This window comes from Phocoena phocoena, chromosome 15 (assembly GCF_963924675.1).
Source record: "Phocoena phocoena chromosome 15, mPhoPho1.1, whole genome shotgun sequence".
NCBI classification, from domain to species: domain Eukaryota; kingdom Metazoa; phylum Chordata; class Mammalia; order Artiodactyla; family Phocoenidae; genus Phocoena; species Phocoena phocoena.
Window position 1 is genome coordinate 8278522 of NC_089233.1, and position 25276 is coordinate 8303797.

At 61.0% G+C, this 25276-nt stretch overlaps 1 protein-coding gene across 2 annotated transcripts; it reads right to left on the bottom strand.

Annotated features, from left to right (window-relative positions):
• Window positions 1-2179: 2179 nt before the first annotated feature.
• On the bottom strand, window positions 2180-24620 carry RASA4B (RAS p21 protein activator 4B). Of its 2 annotated transcripts, XM_065893379.1 has the most exons (21): window positions 24556-24620; window positions 20249-20305; window positions 18726-18839; window positions 17889-17950; window positions 16620-16749; window positions 14425-14506; window positions 13710-13841; window positions 13409-13500; window positions 11974-12091; window positions 11571-11721; window positions 11190-11254; window positions 10763-10875; window positions 10322-10514; window positions 9960-10097; window positions 9234-9378; window positions 8832-9001; window positions 7041-7178; window positions 5726-5861; window positions 3835-3955; window positions 2427-2491; window positions 2180-2301 (listed from the first exon to the last, which is right to left on the bottom strand). In XM_065893379.1, the coding sequence occupies exons 1-21, from the start codon at window positions 24618-24620 to the stop codon at window positions 2180-2182; spliced, it is 2409 nt and encodes an 802-aa protein (XP_065749451.1). The 2 variants fall into 2 exon arrangements, with proteins under 2 accessions (XP_065749451.1, XP_065749452.1); XM_065893380.1 differs by lacking the exon at window positions 7041-7178.
• Window positions 24621-25276: the final 656 nt, after the last annotated feature.

Consider the following 25276-nt stretch of genomic DNA (forward strand, 5'->3'; position numbering starts at 1 on the left):
TTGACAAGAATTTCCCAAGAGAAGGCTGGCGGGAACTTGCCCAGATTTCCTGAGTTGGGCCCAAAGGGTGAAAAAGGCGCATGCTATGTGAGCTGGGCCCGCTCAGGGCTTCTCGGGGTGCCTGCCCTGTACTGAATGCCAGCCCCCTGGGCTGTAGGCCTCTGAGGGCCCAATCAGACCCTCAAGACATCTGGGGCATCTGCCCCAGCCCCGGATGAATAACAGGCCTGGCGATCCTGGGGGAGTGGCGGTGTGGAATCCCTGGGCAGGTGGAGAGGGTGACCTCCAGTACCTGCCTGTACTGAGGGCAGGCAGGAGTCTCTTCTGTCCCTCTCCTTTTTCCAGGAGGCTTCCAAAAAGAATGCGGCATCCTGGGTTCTAGGTAGCTCTGCCCGGATCCTGCGAGGAGAACCTAGGGGTGTTGGTATCCACGGGAGAGGTGGGGGGCGGAGCCAGGCACTTACTCATTTAAATGCCCCTCTGGCTGCAGTGGCCGTGCCCACATCGAGATCCACTGAAGGGTGGTGGGTGCTGCCAGTGGGCGGCCACACGCGTGCAGTTAAAATCCACAGTTCTACTTGCTGCAGCCCCTGTAAGTGCACACCCAAGTGTACACCTCTCTTTCCCCTTCCCTCCCTGCCTTGGGGGTCAGGAGACCCAGGGTCCATACTTCCTGACCATGAGGTCCTTGAAACACAAGGAGATCCAACAGGCAGGACTGGTGTGAGGCCCTAAGGAAGTAGCCAGAGAAGCAGCGGTCGGTGATGGGGGCGGGGGGGAGCAGGCTCAGTCACCCTGGACCTGAGCCCTGGGCCAGGAAGGGTGAGGGGATGCCTAGCCCTGTGAAGAGGCTCATGAGGCCCACAGGATGGTAGCATCACGACCTAGAAGTGATGAACATCCAAGGGATTGGGTGGGCGGGCTGTCAAGGCTGTGACCAGGAGAAAAGGTGGATAGGGCCCCCAAAGCCATGGGGTACAGGGGAGCGGGGCAGCCCCCTGCATCTGCAGCCCCCTTTGCTTTTCTATGCTATCCCTCAAAGAATCCAGCATGCAGCCTGCCCAGATGGTCCTGCCCCAGACTCCGGCTAGTCAGCTGGGTCAAGGGTCCTGCCTGTGACCTGGGCCCTTGGGGACTGTCCCAGGTCTGGGATTCACAGGTGAGGCTCTAAGCTTGGTTGAATGAGAGTTTTAAGAACGTACTGGAAGACCCTGTCCCTTCCCTGTTTCGTTAATTACGTTGAAAGTTACTGTGTACCTAGGGATGGATTCGGAGGAGAGCGGGGAGGTGATGACCAGAGGAAGCCTTGCTTGGGACGAGGGGGCTGGCATAAGGGCCACTGCCAGGGCCAGGCCATGTGGTTTGAGGTTCTGAACCTGCCCCCACTTGCAGTCTTCAGGACACTTGGAGGAAGGGCCTGTTTGGGGGCTGCCAGGAGGGGCCAGCTGGTGAGACACATCACGCTCCGTAGCCTGTGGGAGACGGATGAGTGGGACCCAGGGGTGTGGCAGGGACAGCAGGTGGGAGGAGAAAGCAAGTCCCCAGGACGGGGGGAAACAGAGACTGTGCCGGCGGCCCGGTGCTCGGCCACCCCCGCCAGCAGCTGGCCCCCATCTCGAGGTCCCAGAGCCTCCACAGTCACAGCAGGTTTATTGTCGGCGACAGAGCATTGCGGGGCTCTCCCGGGGAGCACAGCTGCGGCCGTGAGGGGGGCAGGGGTGGTGGTGGCCAGGAGCAAAGGGGGTGCTGAGGTCCAGGCCTGGTCTCCTGGGCCCCGTGTTCCCTCCTGCCTCTCTGGGTCCAAGAAGCATCAGTCCATCTGGGTGTGGACCACCCTAGAGGGGGGTTTCTAGCTGGGTCCACCCTGGGCAGGAGAGGAGGGACCCTGGGGAGTCTGGGCTAGTGGCAGTGATGGCTGTGGGGCTGGCGGGGAGCAGCCAGGCCTCACAGAGGAGCAGGAACCCCCGAAGTCCCCTGGAGATGTCAGGTGGGTGATGATGGGCCAAAACCATATCAGCTCTGGATTTCCGGACCCCCTGGGCCCCTGGCTCCCCCAGCTCACTCAGCCCAGGAGAGACCCAGGCCGTGCACCCCAACGAGAGGGACCGAGGTGAAAAGCTGAGAGTGCACGGGGGTCTCCCAGCACCTGGCGGGGCTCAGCGCGTTGTGCGGGGCGGCCTCATGTCTGCAGCTCCAGGACGCGGCTGGGCTCCGAGGGTGGGGAGTCAGCTGGGCTGGACCTATGGGCCTCCCGGAGGTCCTGCAGTACCTGGAGCAGCTGAGCCACTGGGTCCTCGGGGGCTGGAGGCAAATGCAGGATGAGGGCAGAGCAGGTAGGGTCGCACCTGTCTGGAAGGCCGGAGGGCCCCTGGGAGGGAGGCCCCACCCACCATCCCCGAAAGGGGGCTCAGGTGGGAAGCACCTACCTCCTCCGGGGCCCGTGAGCACAGGGCCTGCCTCTGGGCCCGCACTCAGCTGTCGGTGCTTCTCCCTGTGGGAGAGGACAGGATGTGAGGGCTTCTGGTGCCCTCGCCCAGAAGGCTGGGTGACCCAGGGTGGGCCTCCTGAGCTGGAGGGGGCTCCTGGGGGCAGGGGGCTGCTTCAATGTACAGGAAAAAGTGTGGACCCAGGTCTTGGCCCCTGGTCACCTCCCGCTTCCGCCGTCCAGCCTCCTCCACTGTCCCCCCTCATCCTCCACCTCGGCAAAGGTGGATCAACGGAAGGCACTTTGGAAACCAAGCTTGAACCGTGTCGCTTCCGTTTCAGAGGGCCCTTGGGGAGAGATTCAAGCGGGGCCTGAAAATTCCCTCGTGTTACCTGGCCACGGAATAAGTTTCATTCTTATGGGAACAGGAGACAGGGACATTTTAAGCACGGCTCCTAGCCGGGGTCCACCAAAGGTCCCCGGGTCGCTCAGGTACAGTCCTGTGCGCTTACACGGAGGGATGGTGGGCAGCCTCGCGGACCCTGTGCTTGAAGCTTCTTATTTAGGAACTCTGCTGGCTCAGCGCTTTGACCATCTCCCTGATCTATTTTGGATAAAACAGATCAAACTCCTCCTCGTCAGTTGCCTTCTAGGCCCTAGAGGGTCGTCTGACCCCTGACCCCTCTGCTCATGTGCTTCTTCCGCTCTTACTGTACGAGGATAAACCTGTGTTGTTTAAGCCACCAAGCGTATGGTAATGTGCTACAGTAGCCACAGGAGAGAAGCCCTAGGAGAGCTGGTGAGGAGGCAAGGAGGATGCCCGGCACCCCTCCAGGCGCCGGGGGCAGGGGTGTGGGAGAGAAAACTGCCCCCTTTCGAACAGACTCAGGGAAGCAGTGCTCTCAGGAAGCGATGGCTTGCTTTAAAATATCCCCATGCTGAACCCACCCCCGACCAGAGATTCTGAGTCAGGGGGGTAGGGCCCAGGCATCCTGTTTTTAAAAAGCGTTCTGTGTTTGCTAAGCTGGAGCCAGGGCTGAGAACCACTGAATTAAGCGAGTTGGCTGAGGGCAATCCCGGTGCTCTGAGAGCACCAAGGGAGGGCTGGGCAGATGAGGGGGCCGGGTCAGCCGGGGGCACGGAGCAGCTACAGCCTGACCCTGGGCTTCCACAGCCCTTGGTACCTTCAACCTAGGATGAGCCAGCCTCAGGCTGCAGAGATCCAGGTGCCCTCCGGTGTGGATGCCACAGGCAGGGAGGTGCAGAGCCTCATTACGAGGGAAGAGACCAGCCACTGCGGAGGGGCCCTGAGCCCGAATCCCGGCTCCAGCCCCGCCCCCCGGCACATCCCCCGGGGCTTCCCAGGCTCTGCTGCGTGGGACTCGCTGCCCCTGCACAGGCCTCCTCACCGCAGTGTGGCCTCTACACCCAGCAGGTGCCGGTAGATGAGCTGAGCCTCCAGGTCATGGTCGAGAGGGTCATTCCACTCCTGCAGGGTCACCCGGGACCGCGTCTTGTCGCAACCCAGATCTGGGAGCAGAGAGAGGACAGAGTTACAGGCAGGCACTGTGAGCGCTTATGTCCAACTTCCTGGAATGCAGATGGGGAAACCGAGGCCTAGAGAGGGCAAGGGACGCACTCAGGGGCCCCCAGGGCGGAGCTGGGCTGGGGGCACAGCCGGGAAGTCTGGCCCAGGGCCTGCCTGTGGCTCCCCACACTTCCAGGGGGCAGCCCCTCATCTCTCTCGGGTTCAGCTCCTGAACTGTGACTGCAGGATAAGGGAGTTGTGCAGAATACAACTTAGGGAGCTGGACCACTTTCTGGGAGATTCCTGCCTGGAAGGAAGCAGGGAGCAGCCTGGAACTGTAAGATCATGGTGAGGGGAGCCGGGGTTTTGTGCCTTGGAATGAGCCGGCCCTGCCACGTGCTGCTTTACAACCTTGGCAGAGACACCTGCATTTGCTAAGCCTCGGTTTCCTGCTCCACAAAATACGGCTGCCCAGCCCTGCCTCGTAGCGCCCTGGGGAGCCCCACTGCACCGATGACAAGGGTTACTGTCACAAGGCTACAGCCAGAGGCTGCAGGTCAGGTCAACCAGCCGGGGACACCCTCGTGACAAGCTGCCACTGCTCAACCTCAGAGCCAGGGCTGGGCTACAGCAGGTGGGCCAGCTTCTGAGGGCCTGGACCCCACCGGGCTCGAGGGTCAGCCTGGCCTGCAGGCCAGGGGCTCCGAGTGCTGAGTCTCCTCTGTGACGGGGGAGCAAGAATTTTGTAAAGCAAAGGGGACTTCCCTGGTGGCACAGTGGTTAAGAATCCGCCTGCCAATGCAGGGGACACGGGCTCGAGCCCTGGTCCGGGAAGATCCCACATGCTGTGGGGCAACGAAGCCTGTGCGCCGCAACTACTAAGCCCGCGAGCCACAACTACTGAAGCCCGCGCACCTAGAGCCCGCGCTCCACAACAAGAGGAGCCACCGCAGTGAGAAGCCCATGCACCACAATGAAGAGTAGCCTCTGCTCGCCGCAGCTAGAGAAAGCCTGCGCGCGGCAACGAAGACCCGACGCAGCCAAAAATAAATACATTTATTAAAAGAAATTTTTGTAAAGCAGGTAGGGATAAGGAAGATCTTGAGCATTCTGTCCAAGAGGGTAGCCACTAGCCACATGCGGCCATTCATATTTAAATTAATTGAAATTAAAATAAATTCAAAACGCAGTTCCTCGGCTGCACCAGCTACAATAACCACATGTTCGGGCCTGGCACGTGCACAGTACACACCATTTCCATCACCACTGAAAGTTCTAGAAGCTTCTCTCTGCCATCCCGCCAGTGCCCAAGGCCCAGGGTGCCCCCAACTCACAGCTCCAGTACTGGGCTGCCAGTCTGGAAATATGCAAATTAGGGGGCTGTCCTCAGCCCTCATTAGCAAGGAATTCCTAAAGCGTGTTCCTTGGAACACTGGTTCTGCAAGAAGCTCATTCGCTGGGCCAGAAAAGTGGTCCCTGGCAAAGGAATTTGGGAAGTGCTGGGCTAAATGGTGTCAGATATGGGATTCTAACTCGTTTTCAGGCCTCCTCCAGGGCCTCTGAGGTACCCACATGCATCGCACACATCAAGTGGCATTTCCCAAACCACCTGGTCACAGGACCCTTTCTGCCCAGAGCACCTGCGGGGCCTGGTTGGCCTCAGGTGAGTGCCCACAGGTGCCCAGGTAGCTCCCCGCCAGGCCAGCGAGGCGGGGCTCCAGGGGCCTGTCAGGGACAGACGCAGTGCCATGCGGCCCTGGCCTCCATCCCACCTGTCTTGTCCCTCTGGTGGCAGCAGCTCCACTTGTCCCCACGGAAGACTCCAGGGTGGTAGGAGCCTAGTAGGCCGGTGTTGTTGATGCTGACCTTCCGCAGTGCAGACAGCCACTGGTTCAGCTCGTTCACACACTACAGGGGGAATGGGGGTGGGCACTGATGAGAGGTCACCTCCTCCGGGAAGCTCTCCATCCTTGAAGCTGCCCTATCTCTCAGGACTACACAGTCCCTGCTAGCCCGCTCGGCAGCTTTGGGTGAATTAGGAAAGGCTGCCCTTTCTCCAGACGGATGCAGCCCGCACCTGGCACATGGCTTGGTGAGCAGAGTGAGGGCTGGATTTCAGCCACCACTGGCCCCCTCGGCCATGCCCTTGGGCAATCCACAACCTGCCAACTACATGTGGTGGCTCTGCTGTCACCATTTTTTCCCTGTGGCTCTAGACTCTGACCCAACAGGGAGTCCTTAGAGGTGGGGCCCGTGGGATGGGTCTGTGACCTCCCACCCGTGCGCCCAGGACAGTCACCTGGGGGAACAAAGCACGCCCCCTCCCACTTCACCTTCCTCCTTGCTCAAGGTCCCTGCTCAAGTGCTGACTATCAGAGGCCCTCCCTGAGCACCACTCCTGCTACACCCTCACTCTGTCCCCTCCCCGTCTCTCTCAGTCTTCACTGGTTCCCGTTTGACATTTTAAATATTTATTTATGGGTCCATCTTCTCCCCTGGGATGGAAGCTCCACGAGGGCAAGGACGCTGTTTTGTCTGCCGCTATAACCTCACCACTTAGAATAGTGCCTGGAACCCAGAAGGTGCTCAATAAATATTTTTAGATGAATGAATGAATGAGTGAATGAATGAATGAATGAGTGAATGAATGGGTTAATACGTGAACAGAGGAGAAAGGGACTTGAGAATGTGCACCCAGAGTCACACACTCACATAAGTGTGTGACTGTTATGTGTAGATACACACACACACACACAGAAAGAAACACACAAGGAGCAACTCAGATACTTGGAGATACAGTTTCCAAAAACATGCACAACGTGAAGCTTCGAGACGTGGGGACCCGCCAGTCCACGCCCAGACCGCGTGTGGCTGCCAAAGCAGGGCCGCGCAGAGACACGGGCACGGCCTCCCAGGCACCCAGACCCCAGGAGACACACACGCCGCACTCACATCAGATTTCACACCCCTGCTGTGCCTGATGCGGCCGACAAGGGGTGGGAGGCTCACTCGACCCTCATTCCAGCCCACCCAGGCATTCTCCCACAGTACCCCTATTTGCAGGTGCCCCCTCGGCATGGCCCACACCTTGCACTGCAGGTAGGCGGTCTGGGACCTGCCCGCGTCGTCCGTGTAGATGACCTGCATGACATGGGAGCTGCCGAAGCTCTTCTCCTCCACCTTTTCTGCTGCCCGGATGTGGGCAAGCTTGATGAGGGTGCTTTTCTGGGCGAGAGGGGGAACAGGGGAAAGGAGGCTCAGGGTCCTAGCCAGGGTCACTCCACTTCCTATCTCTGGGCCTCAGTCTCCCCTTCTGCAGCATCAGGGGTTGGTGTTGGGGATCCAGAATGCCTGCCCTCCCAGAGGCCTACTCTGAGAGTGACCTCAGCCAGGACAGAGCGCAGACAGATGTGCCTGGCCTCTGTGGGCTCCCAGCAGTCCTGGGAGGTCTGAGCTTTAGCAAAGGGCCAGGAAATGCAGCTTTCCGGGGCTGGAGAGCACTGCCTGCTGTGGACCAGGCCCTGTGCCTTTGCAGTTATTTTCCCAACTCACCTTTGTTCTCGCAGGCCCTAAAAGTCACACCCCACCTGCCGGACCCTGCCCCACTCCTGCCGTCATCGAATTTGATGAGATACAAATGGGACAGACAGAAGCTCTGGACCTATAACGTCCATGACCCTGAGGGACTCCCAACCTGCTAAAGCTGAACGTACGCTGCCAGCGCCCAGACTCTGTTCTTGCTTCAGGAGCTCACCAGCGTCCTTCAGCATCCGAATGCCAGTCCCCATGGCCCTCAGGCATCCAAGCTCACCACCCCTGCTGGCCTCAGGGACAAGCAGAGAGGGGCAGTGCCATCTCTTGGGAGGAGTGGGGAAACCTGGAGGGGAGCCCTGAGGACCCATGTCTGAGCCGTCTCTGGGTGGGGCTTCCCAAAGGATAGAAGGGACAGCCCAGAGGAGGATGTGCTGTGCGTACTGGGGTGTCTGCTGGAGAAGAGGCAGAAACGAGGCAGTAGTGCGGGCGGTGCTGCACAGGGGGATACACGGGGTGCCCAGAGGATGGCACAGCTCCGTGCCTAGGAGCGGAAAGGGGCCCAGAGCAGGGTGGGTAGCCAGGCTTTGCCCAGGGAACCCGAGGGCCGGGCAGCTGCCCAGAGTGAAAGAAGCTGGAAAGTGGGAGGCCTGGGCTGAGGGGTCACCTGAGCTCCTTCACTCCCTCTGCCCCCACCCCAAACTGCACAGGGCTGGTTGGGCATCTCTGGAGACCATCCCCCAGATCCTGGCTGACTGGGGGTTAGGTTGGCCCTGCTAGGGGGTCAACAGGTCCATTCAGGAAGTATGTGCTCAGCCCTTTTTGGGAGCAAAGTGCCCAGGAGAGGCCAGCCCAGGGGACGTAGTGTCTTCAGTAATACCACTGGTCTAGATCCTGCTCTGTGCCAGGCTCTGGACCCTTAGAGAGCTCATCTCATCTAACTCTCAACAACCTGGTAAGTAGGGACCATTATCTCCAATTCACAGGTCAAGACACCAAGGCTCAGAGAGGTTGACACACTTCCCCTAGATGCACAGGGCAGGAACCCAGTACGCCTCTCAGCCCCTCTCTGCTTCCCTGAGCTCCCAGTGCCCCATCTTCCTCATGCACCTGACCTAGAAGCCAGGGCTAGACACTGCAGCCGCTGCCCACACCAGGACCCCCTGAACAGAGGACCTTCTTTCTCACGGGTCTTAAGTGACCTTGTGGCTGACACCAGGAGCCTGCATCTGTCTGGCTTTCTTCTGATTCCGGTGGACCCTGGGATGGGCTCCGAGGAAGCGAAAGGTGCCTCCAGGGTGTTATAACCCCTCAGAGCGCTACTTGCCCTCATCCTTCCTTACCCACCTTGGAGCTGGGTGTCTTGGCAAAGCTGAGGGCCTCCGTGGTGAGGGAGAAGTGGAGCTTCTTAAAGGAGGAAGACATGAGGGGGCCCTTGCCCTTGGTCCTGTGTATGAAGAGCGGCCCCTCCTTCACCGGCGGCGCCTGCAAGCTCAGGGCCCACTGCAGGTCCAGCTCTGTAGGCCAGGGAGGGAAGGTGACAGGTGAGCCCACTGGAGGGGAAGGAGGGACGGACCGAGGGCGGGGACTGGGGCGGAGCAAACTTCAACAGCAGGTTGTGGGTGGAGCTGCGAGAGGCACTGAAGGGGGCGAGGCCATGGGACGGGGTGGGGGGGGCGAGGCCATGGGACGGGGGCGGGGCAAACGTGATCGGCGGGTGAGGGCGGGGCCGCACGGGGAAGCGCTCACCCTCTTTCTCCTGGATGTCTACCAACTTGGTGATGAAGTCCTTCAGCTGGGCCACGCCCTGGCGCACCGTGGGCTGCAGCGGTTCCATCCAAGCCTCCTTAGCCCTGGAAGCTGGTGTGTCCATGTTGCCCACATTCTGGACCGCCTGGGGGTTGACAGCAAGAAAGGCCAGGCTCTGCTGGGTCAGAGGCCGGGCCACTGCCGCTCCCCCCACCCCCACCCAGTCTGTACTACTTCCACTGTAGACATGGAGGTTGAGATGGCACAGGCTCTGCTCACGGCTGCTCTATCCCCACTGGGGGTCAGAGGTGAACGATCACAGCTTGAGACCTTTCGGGGACTTACAGTTGAGACCACTTGGGCCCAACCTGGTGACTTCCTCTGCAGATTTAACAACAGATTCTGCTCCACTGGGTACCCTGGCCCCAACCTGGTGCCAAACACATAAGCGCAGTCTGGGAGTGAGTAGATCTGGGGGTTAGAAGACTCCAGTTCACCCCTGACAAGCTGTGAGGCCTTGGGCGACCTCCTGCTGTGGACCTGTTCCCTTATCCATGAGACTGGGTGACCATGAGAAAGCTCTGTAAGCTGTGCAGTATCACATGAGGGTACCGTGGCCTGCCACAAGGCTTTCCTCGAGCCAATGGGGAACACACGGCAGTCCAGGCAAGGACCCCTATTCAGCAGCCAGCTGGGCACCTCCCGCCAGCGTCCACAGCCCCGGACCTTGGCCAGCAGGAGCAGGGTGCGGCTGGTGCGGGCGTCCGCGTGCCGCTCCCGCAGGTGGAAGAGCTTGGGCGCCATGATGGCAGGAGAGATGAAGCGCAGGCACAGGAAGCTGGTGACGGCGATGAAGGGCACGTTCTGGAGGAGTGAGCGAGTGTTGGGGGCTGGACTTCCCTAAGCCTGGGCCCTGACAGCCCCTTTCCCTTTGGCGCTGTCCCCACCTCTCCGCATCAACTTCCCACTCCCGGCCCCGCCCTCGGCTTCTAACCATCAGGCCCTTCCTACCACATCTTGGGGCTCCACCACTTCTTTCCCCCCCCCACTTTCTCCTCTCCGCCCAGCCCCACCGGCAGCGGGCGCACCTCGTCCTGGGCGCTGGGGAAGCGCTCGCGCACGCGCCGGAAGAGCTGGCGGAAGGTGGCGCGGACCACGGCAGGGCATGCGCGAACCGAGCGACTGAGCGAGCTCAACAGCGCCCTCAAGTGGGCGCTCAGCGTCTGCGCGCTCTGCTCCAGCACTTCAGCTTCGGTCTGCGGGCGGTGCAACCCGGAGCACCTGAGTGAGCCCGGGGCAGACCCGCAGAAAGGTCGACGTCAGCGCTTGCACTCATGACTCGGACAGGGGCACCCGGAGACACAGGCGTAGAAGGACATCAGCCAAGACAGGGACACAGAGACCACGCCCAGGTGGGCAGTGCAGGCGAAAGGTAGACCAGGCAGAAAGAGCACTTAAACACACACTTGAAGAAAGGGCCTGACCCCCCGCCCCCCCACCGCGCCTTCAGGGATCACCCCTGGCCTCACCCTACATCCTTGACCTCCACCTTGCTGGGATCCAGCTCCACGTACTTCTTCTCCTCAAACACCCTGTCAATGATGGGGCCCAGGACGCCGTGCAGATACCGCATTCCAGCCACCTGGGGGCCACCGCGAGCCGCATTGGTCCCATCTCCCACCTCCTGCTGCCCACCATCTTCCTCGCAGCTGGCCTCCCAGCCACCTCGGGCATCTATCCACCCAGGATAGAGCCAGGCACACAGGGCAAGGTGGCTCAACAACTGCAGCTACATGAATGAATGAATGAGTGAATGAGTGAATGAAATTCTTATCCTTAAAGGGCCCTGGACGGTAGACAGAAGAGTCAAGTTTAAGTTTCAAATCTGTCTCTTAGCCTCTTTGAACCTCAGTCTCCTCATCCATAAAACAAAGACAATATACTATGAAAACTCACCTTCAGAAAAGACTCCATGGACTTGGAGGCCAGAGAATTGCTTCGAAACAGGGTGTTGGCCTCACCTACGAGCAGAGGTCCCCGTGGGTAGGGGGTTGGCAGAGGGACAAGGCTTTGGGGAGGAGGATGGAGGACCTTGGGGCTGGGGGCTCTGTGCTGGATGCTCAGTAAAGAGTCTCCTGGCCACCTCCCAACCCAGCACCCCACCTCTGCCTTTTGCTCTTTCTTTTGCCTCCTAATCTGACCCTTCTCCCTCCTTAATCGGACCCATCAGGCTCCTACAGGAGGACTTTGAGGTTTCTCTCCTCCCAGCATCCCCGGAGTCCTGGGCTCTGGTCCCCCACCATGCCCTCAGACGGGCCACTCCCTCCCAGGCCTCACTGGTGCGACCCAGCTCCAGCTGAAAGAGCAGGTCCAGGAAGTCTTTGGCCAGTCCCTGCCCCAGGAAGAGCTTGAGCAGGGTGGTGGCCACGTCCTGGCGGCATTCCGTGCTTGTCGTCTCCTCGATGAGTAGGATCAGCTGCCCTGGGCTCTGCGGGAGGCAGCAAGGAGAGGTGCGGCTGCAGGACTCACAGGGGAAGCCAAACCCTTCACTCTGAGGACCGCAGAGGACCATGGGGGAGGGGGGGGCACTTTCCCAAGGGACGGAGGGGCCCTGGGTACTGGCTGGTTCCTTACCATCCTGACAACTCAGGTCTCTGCTCTTCACAGTGGGTTTAGAAGGACAGGGAGGACACACCTACTGTCCCTGGACCCTCCCACCTTCCCCCAGGGGCCCCCTCACCTGGGTGCCCAGCTTCACCTCACGGCAGAGCAGCTGCACCAGGGGCTGGTAGCAGCCGGAGGGCAGCACCATCTCGTCCCGCAGCCGCACCTCCAGCTGCAAGGAGCCCAGGTTGCCCCTGGAACGGGCAGCCTGTGACCTCTCCACCAGGGACCCAGGCTGCCCGGGGCCGTGCCCCCTTCCCCACTGCCTCCGTTTTCCCTGCGGTCTCTCCACGCGTGCCCTCCACCTTGGTTCCCTGCACTGCCTCCCCTCCCATTTTTTGCCCGGGGCTGTTCTCTTTGTTTGGAAAGCTTTTCCTGCCTCCATCCTCAGGGGAACTCCATCCATCTTCAAGGCCTGGCTCCCTGCCACCTCTATACTCCTGTGGACTCCAGGCTTCACCCATGTGGACTCTCCAGCCTTGAGCCTGTCAACTCCCAGAGAATAGCTCCCGCATGTATATATTTTACACTGGAAGCAAATCAGATCCCCAAGCTTCAAAACAACCTGCCAGGGGAAACTGAAGCTCAAACAGGGTAAGCACCTTGCCACATCAGACCTAACTTCCAAGCTCCCTTGCTCTGACCCTTCTAGGGGAGGCCGATGACCAAGGCTTGACAGTCTCTACGGCCCCCCGCTACCCGCAGCACAGCACGGCTAAGTGACACGTGGCTTCTAGAAGCCATCAAGTCCGCCGTGGCTGGTTCTGTGGAAGTGCCTTGGAGCTGGACACAGGCGTGTGCCCAGCCCCTGCCCTGCTGAGGGTGGGGATGGGGGGGCCTGGGGCCTCCTGTGGAGAGACAGAGCTGAAGCATCCGAGGGGGGGACACTGCTGGTTCTCCACTTCCGGGCTAAGTAGTGGGCAAAGAGGCCGGGGGCTCCCTTGGTAGGGCTGCCAGATTTACCAAAATAAAAATACAAGACACTCCGATAAATTGAGTATTTGTAATATAAGTTTGTCTCAGATATTGGATGGACATACGCTAAAAAATTATTCAAGGTTTATCTGAAATTCAGTTTTACTGAATATCCTGTATTTTATCTGGTAATCCTATTCCTGGAAAATTGGGAGGAGCTATGGCTCAGGGACACTGCCTCAGAGCTCTGGGGACTTGAACACTGGGCTAAGTAAGGTCTGCAGAGAAACCCTTAAAGGGAAGGTATCTGAAGGCTTGTTCTAGAATCTGCCAGAAGACAGAAGGCAGGAGACGTGTATTGCCTTGGAGCTCTGAGGGCAGGGCTGAGTCCAGGACTGTGAGAAAGGGGGAAGAGGCGGGATCCGGCCAGATGGAGAAGGATGCTGGCCTGGTGGGCGAGGGCCACAAGAAACCTGGGGCAGCATCACCCACCCCTGACCAGCACACCTGTCTCCCTGCTGGCGCCAACGCTCTGCCTCCCGGGGCCCAGAGCCCGCCAGCCCTGCCAACCCTGCCACCGAGCCACAGGCACTCACTCTTCTCGCTGACTCTTGGACTGGTCGGGCTGCAGCCGGAACCAGCCCTCCTCCTGCTGGGCTGCCCGGAGTCTCTGGACATTGAACACCACCTGGGGGTGGGGCAGAGGCGTTATGGGTCAGGGGGCATCCTGGGGCTGGGATCCTCAGGTCTCTTCCTTGCCAACTACTGTTCTTTTAAGAGGGGGTAACTTCCGAGGGTCCCTGAGCACCAGTGGCTGGCTCTGGGGAGTCCCGGGCCTCCTGGGGATGGCCAGGAGGGAGGCCAGGCGGGTGTGGCCTGAAGGGGCAGGGTGCTCACTTTGCCCAGGAAGTCATTGCGGCTGACAAGGTCCCAGTCCCAGGCCTCCACGCACAGCGCCTCTGCCGCCCCCTCTTCCAGCTCGAATTCAAACGTCTCGTTCCAGCGTGGGTAGCGTGACTTCTTCACGATCTGCCCAGAAAGGGGTCAGCGGGGGCAGGGCTGACGCCATGCGGCTCCCCAGGCCCAGCCAAGGATAGACCCCCCGACACTGCACCTTCCCCGCAGGGGTCCTGATGCAGCTTCCTCTCCTCGGTCCGGGCAGAGGCCCCGAAATAGCAGAGGTAAAAACTTCCTGTCCAAACCCCTACTCGGTTCTCAGGTGGGGAAATTGAGGCCCAGAGCGGGTAAGGCACTTGCCCAAGGCCACACAGCAAAATGGTAGCAGGTTGCACTGAGAACCCAGGTCTCGACACCCTCCCCGCCAGGACTGAGCTCACCACCCTGGCTGTTCCCCAGAGGTGAGAAAAGTCGCGTGGGCAGCTGTTGGACGTTGCAGATTAACCGCAGGTGGGCTGTCTCGGCCCATCTGGGCCAGGAGTGAAAGGCGGCTGAGGCCACAGGAGCTGGCACCAGAAGGGCTTGGACCCACTGTGCACTCTTGGAGAGGTGGCCCCACTTTTCTGAGCCTCCTCTGTAAGACTGTAAGCCCAACGTGACCTCCCAGGTGATGGTGAAAACCCCCTGCCCCCTCCCGGTCCCCCGGCCTCCTCACCGAGGTCTCCTGCGTCCGGCCGTTGTAGCGCACTCGGACAAAGGGGTCAGATGCACCATTCCGGTCCTTGGGGGCTAGGTCCCTGCGAGGGAGGAGAGCATCCACTTGTCACCAAGCGTCCCCTGGGCTAACACCCCACCACTGTGGGGTAACCCCACGCCGGGCTGGAAAGGCCTGGGCTCATCCTGGGCCTGGCCAGCTGGGTGGCTGTCAGCCTTCCAGCCGTTCCCACCGCGGTCACCCCATGGACCCCTGGGGTGGGGGCATCCTCCAAGGCTCCTTCTGACTCGGCCACTGCAGGTCAACGCTGCACCTCCTCTGGCGGGCGGGGCAGGCAAGGCAGGCTCAGCCGTGGGACAGCCCGGGCCAGGGGCGCCCCCCCCTCCCCCTCCCCCTTTCCAGAGCAAGGGCCACCTCCCTGAGCCTCGGTTTCCGCATCAGTAAAATGGAGAAGATAATCCCTTGAATTGAGATGATGGGCTTCTAGAAGGCCTGTCCCCGCAATATCCCCCCTACTTGAGGGAGGCCTTGGTGAGTGGCCCCGACCACCATCCTGCCCTCTCTCCACAGACGGCCCTTTATGAAGCCCAAGGCTGGCCGTGGTGCCCCCAGCTTAGAACCCTCTGGAAGAACCACAAAGCCCAGCCCCGTTCCCTTCCCTGGAAATATTATTTTCTGCTCTTTTCCGTCTTTTCCATTTTATGCCTCTCGTGACAGCTTTTCCTTCCTCCTCAGAAATGTCTAATAAAATTCCAGAGATTGGGCTTGAGAATCTGCCCAGAAAGTTGAGGAGGAAATGTTCTGTTTCTGCCACAAAGGCAGCTCCTTACGGGGGTTGGAGCCAAGGAGCCTGGGGGACGAGTGCCCTCACACGCCAGACAGAGGGCTGACCGACCACTGCCCCCCACTCCCACCCAGGCACTTGCTAAGAGGAGGCTGGGCTGGCCCAGCCGTCGTGCCCCCGACAGTCTGGGCAGCATGTGTGCACGTGTGTGCGTGTGTGTGTGAGCGTGTGAGCATGAGGGTTACAGAGAGCCTGGCCCGGGCGAGCCTGAGGAAGGAGGAAGTGGGTGAGCAGAGGCGTGGATGGCCCGCGAGGATGACAGAGCGTGAGGGACATGACTGTGATTCTGCCCAAGGCCAAGCCTTTCCCAGCTGGCCCTGCCTCTTCCACATACCGGCCCCAGGACAGAAAATAAAGCCGGCGGAGCCACAGGCCTCATGCTCAGGAGGGAGGTCTTCCTCCCAGCGTGGCCAGCCACCCCGCGGCTCCTCCACAGGTGCCGGCCCGCCGGTGTGCGGAGGCTGGGGGCCACCGCCTGCTCCCACCCTAGAGCCAGGCAAGCAGCCGGTGGAGGTGAGTTGGAGCCGGACAGGAAGGTGCTTCTCATGGAGTGTGTGTGACTCACACTCAGGCCCAGGTGGGAGTGGGGCCTGCGGCTAAAAATGCCCTGCTAGGGGTGGGGGGTTCCCTGTCACAGGTGACAGGCCCATCTTCCCATCCAAGTCACTGTCGCTCCTGGAGAGAACCCCGCCCCTCCCATCTGGAGGTTTTCAGCAACTCCTTCCACCACCACCCCCCACCCCACCGAGGACCCCCACCCACCTCACAAGTCAGGCCAAGTTCATATTGAAGTTAAAGCCAGGGGAAGCCCAGTCTTGGCACTGGGGCTGTATGATCAGGGTTCAGGGTCCCCTGTCACCCATCACCCCCACTGCTCTAAGATGCCTGAATTTCCGGCATTAGAACATCATCCCTTCCCCTAAGAGACACAGCCTCCTGAGTGGGGTCACCTGGGAAACGTCTTCAGGTCAGAGAAGCCGCGCCCATGTGCCCAAGAGCCCGCTGTCCAGGGAGGAGGCACAGGGTCAGGAGGTGGACTCGGGGGAGAGGAGGCCCAGCATCCACAGTGGGTTTCTCTAGTTGTTCTTTTTCGTTTGTTTGTTTGTTTTTTCGGTACGCGGGCCTCTCACTGTTGTGGCCTCTCCCATTGCGGAGCACAGGCTCCGGACGCGCAGGCTCAGCGGCCATGGCTCACGGGCCCAGCTGCTCCGCGGCATGTGGGATCTTCCTGGACCGGGGCACGAACCCGCGTCCCCTGCATCGGCAGGCGGACTCTCAACCACTGCGCCACCAGGGAAGCCCGGGTTTCTCTAGTTTTGCGGGGCCCACTGCCTGGTCTCCCAGGGCTCACCTGGCCTCCAGCACAGAGCAGCGCAGCCGGCAGGCCCGGGTCCCCGGCACCACTTCCAGCCGCAGGTGGATCTCACCCTGCACCTCCTCATCAGGGTCGACCTCCGTCAGATGGGCCCATCCACTGAAACCTGAGGGGCCGCGGCTCAGCCAGGGCCCTGGCCCTTCCCTCTCAGCCCCTCCAGGCACCACAGGCCCCTGCACAGGCCCCTCAGAAGCCTCTCAAGCTCCCACGAGGCAGGGGCTGCTGTCCCCAGCGACAGATGGGGAAACTGAGGTTCAGAAGCTGAACAACAGTGGTTAGAAGAGCCTGGGTCAAAGTCCAAGTCCTCACTCTTGGGCCACACTGCATTTGGTGGCCCTGACCCTGACCCATCCTGGGACCGGCCTCTCTGCCTCAGTTTCCTCATCTCAAAACAGGGGGAGAGTGGCTCTCGCCCAGGGGTGCTGGGAGGAAGGCCTAAGCCCAGACGTGACGAGGCAATGGCATCATTAGGGCCACTGGCCCCCAAGGGGCTGGCTGGGGCCACAGGCAGGACAGGCCTCAGGCCTGGCAGGGGCCAAGAGGCTCCGTGAGTCAGCAGAGGCCCCTGCCCCCAGGCCTGCCCCAGCCTCACGGACAGGAGCAGGCGTGTGCCGGGAAGGCCCCTTGAGAGTCACAGGGGCTCCGGCCAGCAGAGTCTGAAGCATCTCAGAGCTCCTGGTCTGAACCTTCATTGGCAGGTGGGGACTCAGTCCAGAGGAGGCAGCACCAGGTCACACGGTGAGGCTAGGGCAGGGCTGACCCCTCCAAACAATGTCCGCATCCCCAGAATCCTCCAAGGCGCTCTCCAGCCCGGCCCCGCTCCAGGCCGACCCCTCAGACTTAGGACACTAGGACCCAGGCTGAGGGGACCCCGTGGGGTACAGAGCCAGCCAGATTGGGAGGAGGGGTTCCCACACCTGGGCCATGCAGCATAAAGGGGCCCCTTCTTCTGCCTGCAGAGGCCTCAGATCCCACCACTAGCAGCCCCTCTTTGCCCTGGGGGGATGTGGTCCCAACTGAGGGCAGGGGCAGAATGGGGCACAGAGGCCGGGGTGCAGGAGTTGGAGAGGGCCACAGGCCCTTCTGGGGAGGGTAGAAATGGCTTTTCCTGAGCATGGGGGCCTGAAGGAGCCCAGAAGAAGGGTCTCAGAGTGGAGGATGGGCCGGGGACTGGGCAGACAAGTTGGGGGCCAGGGGAGGGAGGCCAGGGGAGGAGAAAGAGTGGGCTCCCTCCCGGGATCTTACCCTTAGGGTGGGTAGCCAAGGTGTCCCTGGTAAGGCAGACCTTCCCAATGACGTCGTCCCGGCTGGAGGGTGGAGAGGGAGCCAGAGCTGGGCAGGGCTCGGTGCGGAGCCCAGGACCCCCTCCCATGCAGGTCGGGGCCCCTGGCGGGAGCAGGGAGACTGACACTCCAGTCACTTACCGGAGCCCACGGAGCCGGACCCATGACCCTTCTGTAGGCCCTCTCATGGGCATGGGATATGTTTCCGCACGTGGACTGACACACATGCCCACAAACGTGCCACGCTCCTGTCTCCGGGGGCCTGGTTTCTAGCTTGCATGCCCGGGGGCCTGTTTCCTAGCTTGCACCCCCGGGGGCCTGGTTCCTAGCTTGCATCCCCGGGGGCCTGGTTCCTAGCTTGCACCCCCGGGGGCCTGGTTCCTAGCTTGCACCCCCGGGGGCCTGGTTCGTAGCTTGCACCCCCGGGGGCCTGGTTCCTAGCTTGCATCCCCGGGGGCCTGGTTCCTAGCTTGCACCCCCGGGGGCCTGGTTCGTAGCTTGCACCCCCGGGGGCCTGGTTCCTAGCTTGCATCCCCGGGGGCCTGGTTCCTAGCTTGCACCCCCGCGCACACACAGCCCAGTGCACGTGCACACGCGTGACATGGTGGGAGCACAAGGAATCCACACACAGACACACACACCGCACATCCAAACCCTGCACCTTCCAGATCCCCCCAGGCTCCCCCTCCCTCCAGGCTGTAAAGAGGATGCCGTGACCAGCAGTCCCAGCAGTGAAATGGGCCAGAGAGGGACAAGTGGTGGGGTCTGGGCCCCAGCTGAGGACTGGGGTTCCACCCACCTGAGGGCATCCTCGTCCATGACGTAGAAAGCCACCGAGTGGAAGGTGGGCAGCAGGTGCACCTGATACTCCTCGCCCCAGAAGGGGCACAGGGTCTTCCACACAGTGGCTGTCCTGCAAGAGAGGACCCTCAGCACTTGCCTGGGCCACCCGCAGGCCCCGGGCTGGCACAAGGCGGGGCTGTGTGGCTTGAGCCCACCTTTCCCCACATCTGCGTCCATTCCCAGGAAAAACTGCTCTGCTAGGTGATGATTCTCCCTGTCCCGGACCCACCATCCATCACCAATCATTCCCTCCTGACCTTCCTCTCTGCCCTGGGTGGGGCACAGGCTGCGTCTATCAGGCCATTTTCCATTGGGGGAAACTGAGACCAGAGCTGGCAGTAGCTGGCCTCAGGTCACACAGCAGGACAGTGGCAGAGCCAGGACCAAAGCCTCCCCCTGGCTCCAGATGCTGGACAGACTCACTGTAGAGGCAGGGGGATGGCCAAGTTGACTCTGGAGACAGAGAGTCCTCCTGGGGGCCCTGAGAGCCAAGGTCTGGGTCCTGACCCACAGAGGTCCGGTATGGGCAAAGCCTCACCCAGTTCTGGCCGAACCCCCCAGGACAGAGCCTTCAGCACATAGGGCTCAGCAGGGTATGTGGATGTGGGGAAGCTGAAACTCCCCAAGGACCCAGATGAAGGCTCAGGGATCACCTTCATCCCAACCAGTTCTTGGACAGGTCACTTGAACTCTGGGGCCTTGGTTTCTCTGTCTGTCATTGAGACAATCAGAGCACGCATGTCTCCCCCCTCATGGCGCCCATGCTCAGGAGAGAATCTGGAAAAAGGCGTCTGCAGTGAGAAGAACTGTGTATGGCAGCCTTGGCTCTCAATCAGCAGTGGACACCCAGATGGGCAGAAGAGCTGAGCGGCTTTGGCCATGAACTTTGAGGCAAAGGCCTGAGTGAGAGAGGGGACCAAACAGCAAAGACCCTGCCAGAATCATGGAGCCCATGGAGAAAGGGATGCCCAGGGGAAGTGGCCCTTCTGGACAAGTTAGTTCTTCTGTAAACAGGATGTGACCCTATTGTACGGAGCTCACTGGAAGCATTAAACGGGCTGGAAAAGGTTTCTCACAGGGCCTGGCAGAGACCACGTTCCCTAAGTGACTGCTGTTGTAACTAGTCATCATCACCTGTCCCTTCTGCGGGTTGTAAAGAGCGACAGAGTGGGGGAGAGGCCCTTGTCTGAGCACCCAGCCCACGGTAGATAATCCCTCCGTGGGCATTAAGGTCAGTAATCAGCAAGACTAGAGGGTCTTTCTTACCTCCTAGCAGGCTGTTAGGGCCTGATGGGCTCCAGGGAATCAGATGCTCCAAGCCCTCGCCACGCAAATCTCCACGCAAATTTCACACACACACACACACACACACACACACACACACACACACACACACACGCCAGAAGTGTGAGTTCAAACGGGCCCCAGGGGGCAGCCCATCTCACTCACCCTCAGGTGGGGGCGGGGCGAGGGCGGTACCTTATGATGGGCTCGTGGTCCACCTTCACGATGCAGTAGGGATCGCTGCTGCCCGTGCTGCAAGAGACAGGCGGGGAGGGGCTGACTGATGGGGCGGCTGGCCGTGGGCACCCCTCCTTCCTCCTCCAGGGCCTCCCAGCGACCCCAGGAAAAAGACAGTCAAGGCTGAGGCACCAGGTCCTGGGCTGGGACCCAAAGATTCCTCAGGCAGGAAAGTACCTCCACCCTCGGTCTGGGAGGGCGCTGGTGAAGCAAAGGCAGGATCGTGCACCAAGGCTCCCCTGCCCGCTGCTTCTCCAGCTCGGGCGGGGTGGGGGGAAAGGTGCTTCTCCTTCCTGCCGGCTCCCACAGCACCCCCCACCCCGCCCCGCCCCAGCCAGGGAAGACAGAAACAAGTCACAAAAGCCTACCCTCAGCCAAGTCAGCCCCTCACTCTCTCCGCTCAGACTTGCTTCCTCCAGTGTCTTCCCACTCCTCCCAAGACCCCTCCTCAGTCCCCTTCACTAAGAGCCCTCTCCTGTCCCAGAGGCCCGGAGTAAGGGCTCCCCTGCCATCCCCCCGCCAGCCCCCTCCCTGGCACGTTTCCCTCCGTCCCAGCACTGCTAGTGAGGTACTGTCGTCAGCTGCCTCCCCTACCTGTCTATGAGCTACCTGAGAGGGGGACCTCTTCTGTGTTGACAGGGTCCCTTGAGTGTTTGTTGGATGAATGAATGAATGAACAAATAAAACCATCGGCCTCAAGCTCCCAGCCATCTGGAAAAGAACAAATGGGCCAGGCAACCCAGGACCGCTTGGTTCCTCCTGTCTCTGTTGGTGGGGAATTGATTCCTGGGGTTGAGGGCAGCACCGGCCCGGCCCAGGGCCACTGTTGGGCAAGAGGCGGGGGGTGGGGGGGGTGGCCTGTCTTCAGAAGTGCCCTTCAGGCCTGGCATCCATAAAAAGGAAGTGTATTTGCATGTTGGAGGTTGGGGAATTCCAAGCCCAGCTTCCCTTCTCAAAAGGGGATCTTCCGGCAGAGGAAGCTACTGGAGACAAACATCTCCAAAGGTTCTCCTTACACTGATGGGAAATGTCTCCTAAGACGGGGCACTGCCCACCATGCAGCTCAACGAATGAATCCCTACTGAACAGTGAGGTTTGGGGCTCCTGTTGCAGGCGGGGTCACTGGGGTGGGCAAAGGCCTGCGGGCAGGACCAGACCTAGTGTGCAGGGCAGCCATGAGCTGGGTGGCTGGATCAGAGGGGCGGAAGGGGGCAGTGTCAAGAGTGGGCTGAGGCCAGATTTAAGGACCTGAGCCCAACTGTGGCTGGCCCAGCCTGGCTCCTTGTGGGGCCTCTATATTTAGGGCCTTGGCAGTGGAATGGGGAGGATCAGGGTAAACCCCAAAATAGCCCGGGGCCCGTCCCCAGGGCCACTGGGCGTGGGAGCCAGTGAGTCACTGGTCACCATGAGACTCAGCTCCTGTATGGCTGACCCAGGCACCCAAGGATGGGAGGAAGCATGACAGAAACAGGTGGGCTCTGGAAGCTGTTGGTGATAGGGTGCACAGCTGTGCTCTGTGCCCTTAAGGGGACTAAAAACCCATGAGTGGAAGTGGCCGGGAGGCAAGTGGTCACTGTGTGATGACGCCCTTCCTCAGAACTGCCTCAGTCAAGATGGGTCACCATGGATGAAAGTGAACTCCCCGTCCTCAGAAGCATGCAAGTCCCAGCTAGAAGAGATGCTGCTCGGGAGACAAGCTGGGGCTGATGAGGTCCAGTGGGGCAGGCTCACCACCCCCCGTGCCTCCAGCACTTGGGGAGGGTCTCCTGTGATCTCCAAACCCCCGCCATGCCTGAGCCAACGCTCTGCATGGCATTTGCGAGGCTTGGTCCCCACTGAGCCCCGCCCCCGTCAAGCTTGCAACCTGGGTCCAGCTCGGTTGGCCTGTCAGCAGCAGACTGGGTTTGAATCCTGACTTCTCCCCCTACTGGCTGTGTGGCCTTGGAAAAGGACTTCCCATCCTGAGCCGCCGGTTTCCCCATCTACAAATGGAGCATATCTACGTTACAGGGTTAGTAAGAGGATTAAATGGGAAGGTTCTGGACACATCTGAATCTCCCCTACTGTGGACCAGGCGTCCCTTAAGGGACCTGGCATGCCAAGACGAATGAGTCATGGTTCCTGCCCTTAGAGTCACGTGGTGCAGGCAGCCCACGAAGAAGCAATTGCTATCAAGGGCTTTGTCCTAATTCCAGCTCACCCGACGTGCCGGAAGGCATGGAGCAGGGGCAAGGAACCCTGCCCAAGGGCACCAGGGAAAGTCCTGAAGAGGAGTAGAAGTTTGGAAGAGGTTCTAAAGGGTGAATAGGAGTTTTCCAGTGAAACCTGAACGGGAGTCCTTGAAGGCAGAAGACTCACACGTGTGCAGAAGCAGGGCTGTGAAGGCCAGTAGCCCAAATGTGAGGGGCTGGGGTGGCGGAGGTTCACAGCTAGATTTAAGAGATGGTTGACGGTCAGAGCTGTGCACACCAGCCTCTATGCAGAAGGCAGAGGAAAGGAGGTAGGGGGAGGTGAGGAGGCAGGAGGGCAGGGCAAGGAAAGAGATTCTGGAGGCAGAACCCTCAGAACTTGGTGGCCCCTCCCCTGGGGATGGAGGCACCTGGTGGTGTCCCTCAGCTGTGCAGAGGCAGGGCTGGGCAGGGAACCGGGCACCATGGCTCCCAGGTAGGCAGAGTCCACAGTTTCACCGCCCTAGGCTGGTGAAAGCCTAGAGTCAGGCACTAGGGCCAGCGCTGCAGGGATGGGGAGGGAGGCAACAGATGGAGGGGCTGCTCCTCCCAGGCGCCACCAGCCAGAGGAGGCCAAGCTGACCTAGATACCAGTGCCCGCATGGGGGGCGCTTAGATGCTGGGCCTGGAGGCCGAGACCCTTCTCAGAGCTCATCTGCCTTCCCACCTGAGAGACCACATTCCCAGCTCCCGCCCCAACTGCCCCCCACGCAGCAAAACCCACCTTGAGACAGCCCGCCCAGCACCCTCCCTCACCCATTGCCATGGCAACTGCTGAGCCAGGCCTCCTCAGGCCCAGGGGGCCTTGAACTGGAACTGTTCATGGCGCTGAAAGTGCTGGGAAACTCACAGGGGCCACTGTGCGCGTGAGGGAGATGCCCTTGCCCCGTCCTCCTGCACCCCACTCCCCAGTCCACCACCTCTCTGCATCCGGGAGCTCTCTGAGGAGCCCGGGGGTGGGGAGGCTGCCAGACTTTGGACCATATGCTGCCTCCGGGCTCCTCCGGGCTCCCCCGTCCCCGCCCCCTCCTCTAGGCAGCCAGGCCCCTCAAGCTTTGTACTTTCCACCGCTCTTATCCGAGAGGGATTCCCACCTCCAGTTTACAGCAGGGAAACTGAGGCTTTGGGGACAGTGAGCTGCCTGAGGTTCAGGCAAGGGAGCCAGTGATGGGATTGGACTGCTCAGCTCTGGCACCTATTGAGGAGGCTGGGACGGGGGCTTCAGAAACCTCCTCAAATCTGGCCAGGGGCCAGGGAAGGTCCTAGGAGTCAGTGCTTGTTAGGAGCCCTAGACTCAAGACCTTGCTCCGCCACTTGGAGCCAGCATTTCACGTCTCTGAGCCTCGGTTTCCACATCTGTAAAATGGAATGGTGAGAACGACCTTGCTGGGTGGCTGTGAGGATTAAAGGCAATGGCTCAGGTAAAGCCGAGGGTACAAGAGCCGCTACCACCCAGCCACCCCATCCTGCACCGGTCCCAGCCTCCTGACCTAAGGTCCACTCTTCAGGCCAGCCCCTCCCTTCCCAAATGCACAGCAGGAAGCCCCAGGACAGCCCCTGGGCCCCATGGTGTTTCCCGTGCACTCCCAGGTACTAAGGGTCCCAGAACTACTGAGGAAGACCCCTCGTTTCTAGGGGGGGCACCCCACACCCTCCAGCCACACCCCGCTCCCCCCCCTTGCCGGCAGTGCATGGAGACAACTCCTTTTCGATGTCTCCCCCACGCCCAGCTCCTGTCCTATCAAAGCCCCTTACCCTCTTGAGCGGCCGTTCTCTCCCCCCTATTCACTAAGGTCCCTTACAGATCCCCGCCCCCTCCCCAGACCCCGGCCCTTCCCTGTCACCCACTGTCCGGTGCTCGCGGCAAATCTCACTGTCCCCATTTCCCTGCCAGTCTCCCACTGCAGCCACACTCGCCACACCCTCACCACTGCTCTACTTGTGGGCGGGCCGTGTGGACCCCAGAAAGGTCAAGCAGGCATAAGGGGCAGCGCCCCTCCCCGGAAAGTTGGGGTTCCCTCCTCCGGCCGCGCTCACATGTCCTTGGCGGGCAGGTTCTTCCCCTCCACGATGCGGATGAACAGCGAGCTGCGCTTGGCCATCGTGGGTCCGCGACGCGGGGTCCTGGCACGGGGGGAGCCGGACGCCAGGGTCCAGGGCAGCGGCCGGCAGTCGGGCGGGCGCTGGACTGGGCGCGGGGTGGGGGGGCGGGCCCCGCTGCGCCTGGTAGGTAAGCGCGGGGGCGGAGGAATCGCTCCCACTTCATTCACCCCGCCACCGCCCCATGTGAGGAGGGGGGGACACAGCGCCCGGGAGGACCAATCGGAAGCCGGGGCTCCCCGGGGTGGGCGGGGCCTTCCCGAGCCGCGGCGCTCATTGGGCACCTGGGGCGGTTTAGGGGAGGGGCCTGCGCTTAGGGGTTGGGGAGCGCAGGCTGGACCTGAGGGGCGTTGGGCGCCCGTCTAGTCTGGTGGAGCCGTAGGGCCCCCGGTGACTTGCGCCACGGGTCCTTGTGGGCAGCGGGCGTGGTCCGAGTGCCTGTACCCAGGCGCTCAAGGGCTGTGGGCCCGAGTGCGCTCTGGGAGGCAAGCAAGTGCGGGGATGCGCGGGTGGGGTCGTGAGAGGAGGATAGCCCTGGCCACCCAAGGCTGACGCTTGGAGGCCCTGCAAAGGTGTAAATTGAATGGTTGAATAATCGGATGAACTTAGTAAACAATAGGAGTGTTTGTGTTAGAGTTGCGTGGACCCAGAAGGAAGT

Bases quoted from the DNA above. Each gene is read 5' to 3' on its own strand.
- RASA4B (XM_065893379.1), bottom strand. From the start codon at position 24,620: ATGGCCAAGCGCAGCTCGCTGTTCATCCGCATCGTGGAGGGGAAGAAC. The intron at 20,306-24,555 runs GTGAGCGCGGCC...TGTCTCTTGCAG, and splicing joins AACCTGCCCGCCAAGGACAT to CACGGGCAGCAGCGATCCCT. The intron at 5,862-7,040 runs GTGTGGGCCATG...TTCCCCCTGTAG, and splicing joins CCGCCTACCTGCAGTGCAAG to TGTGTGAACGAGCTGAACCA.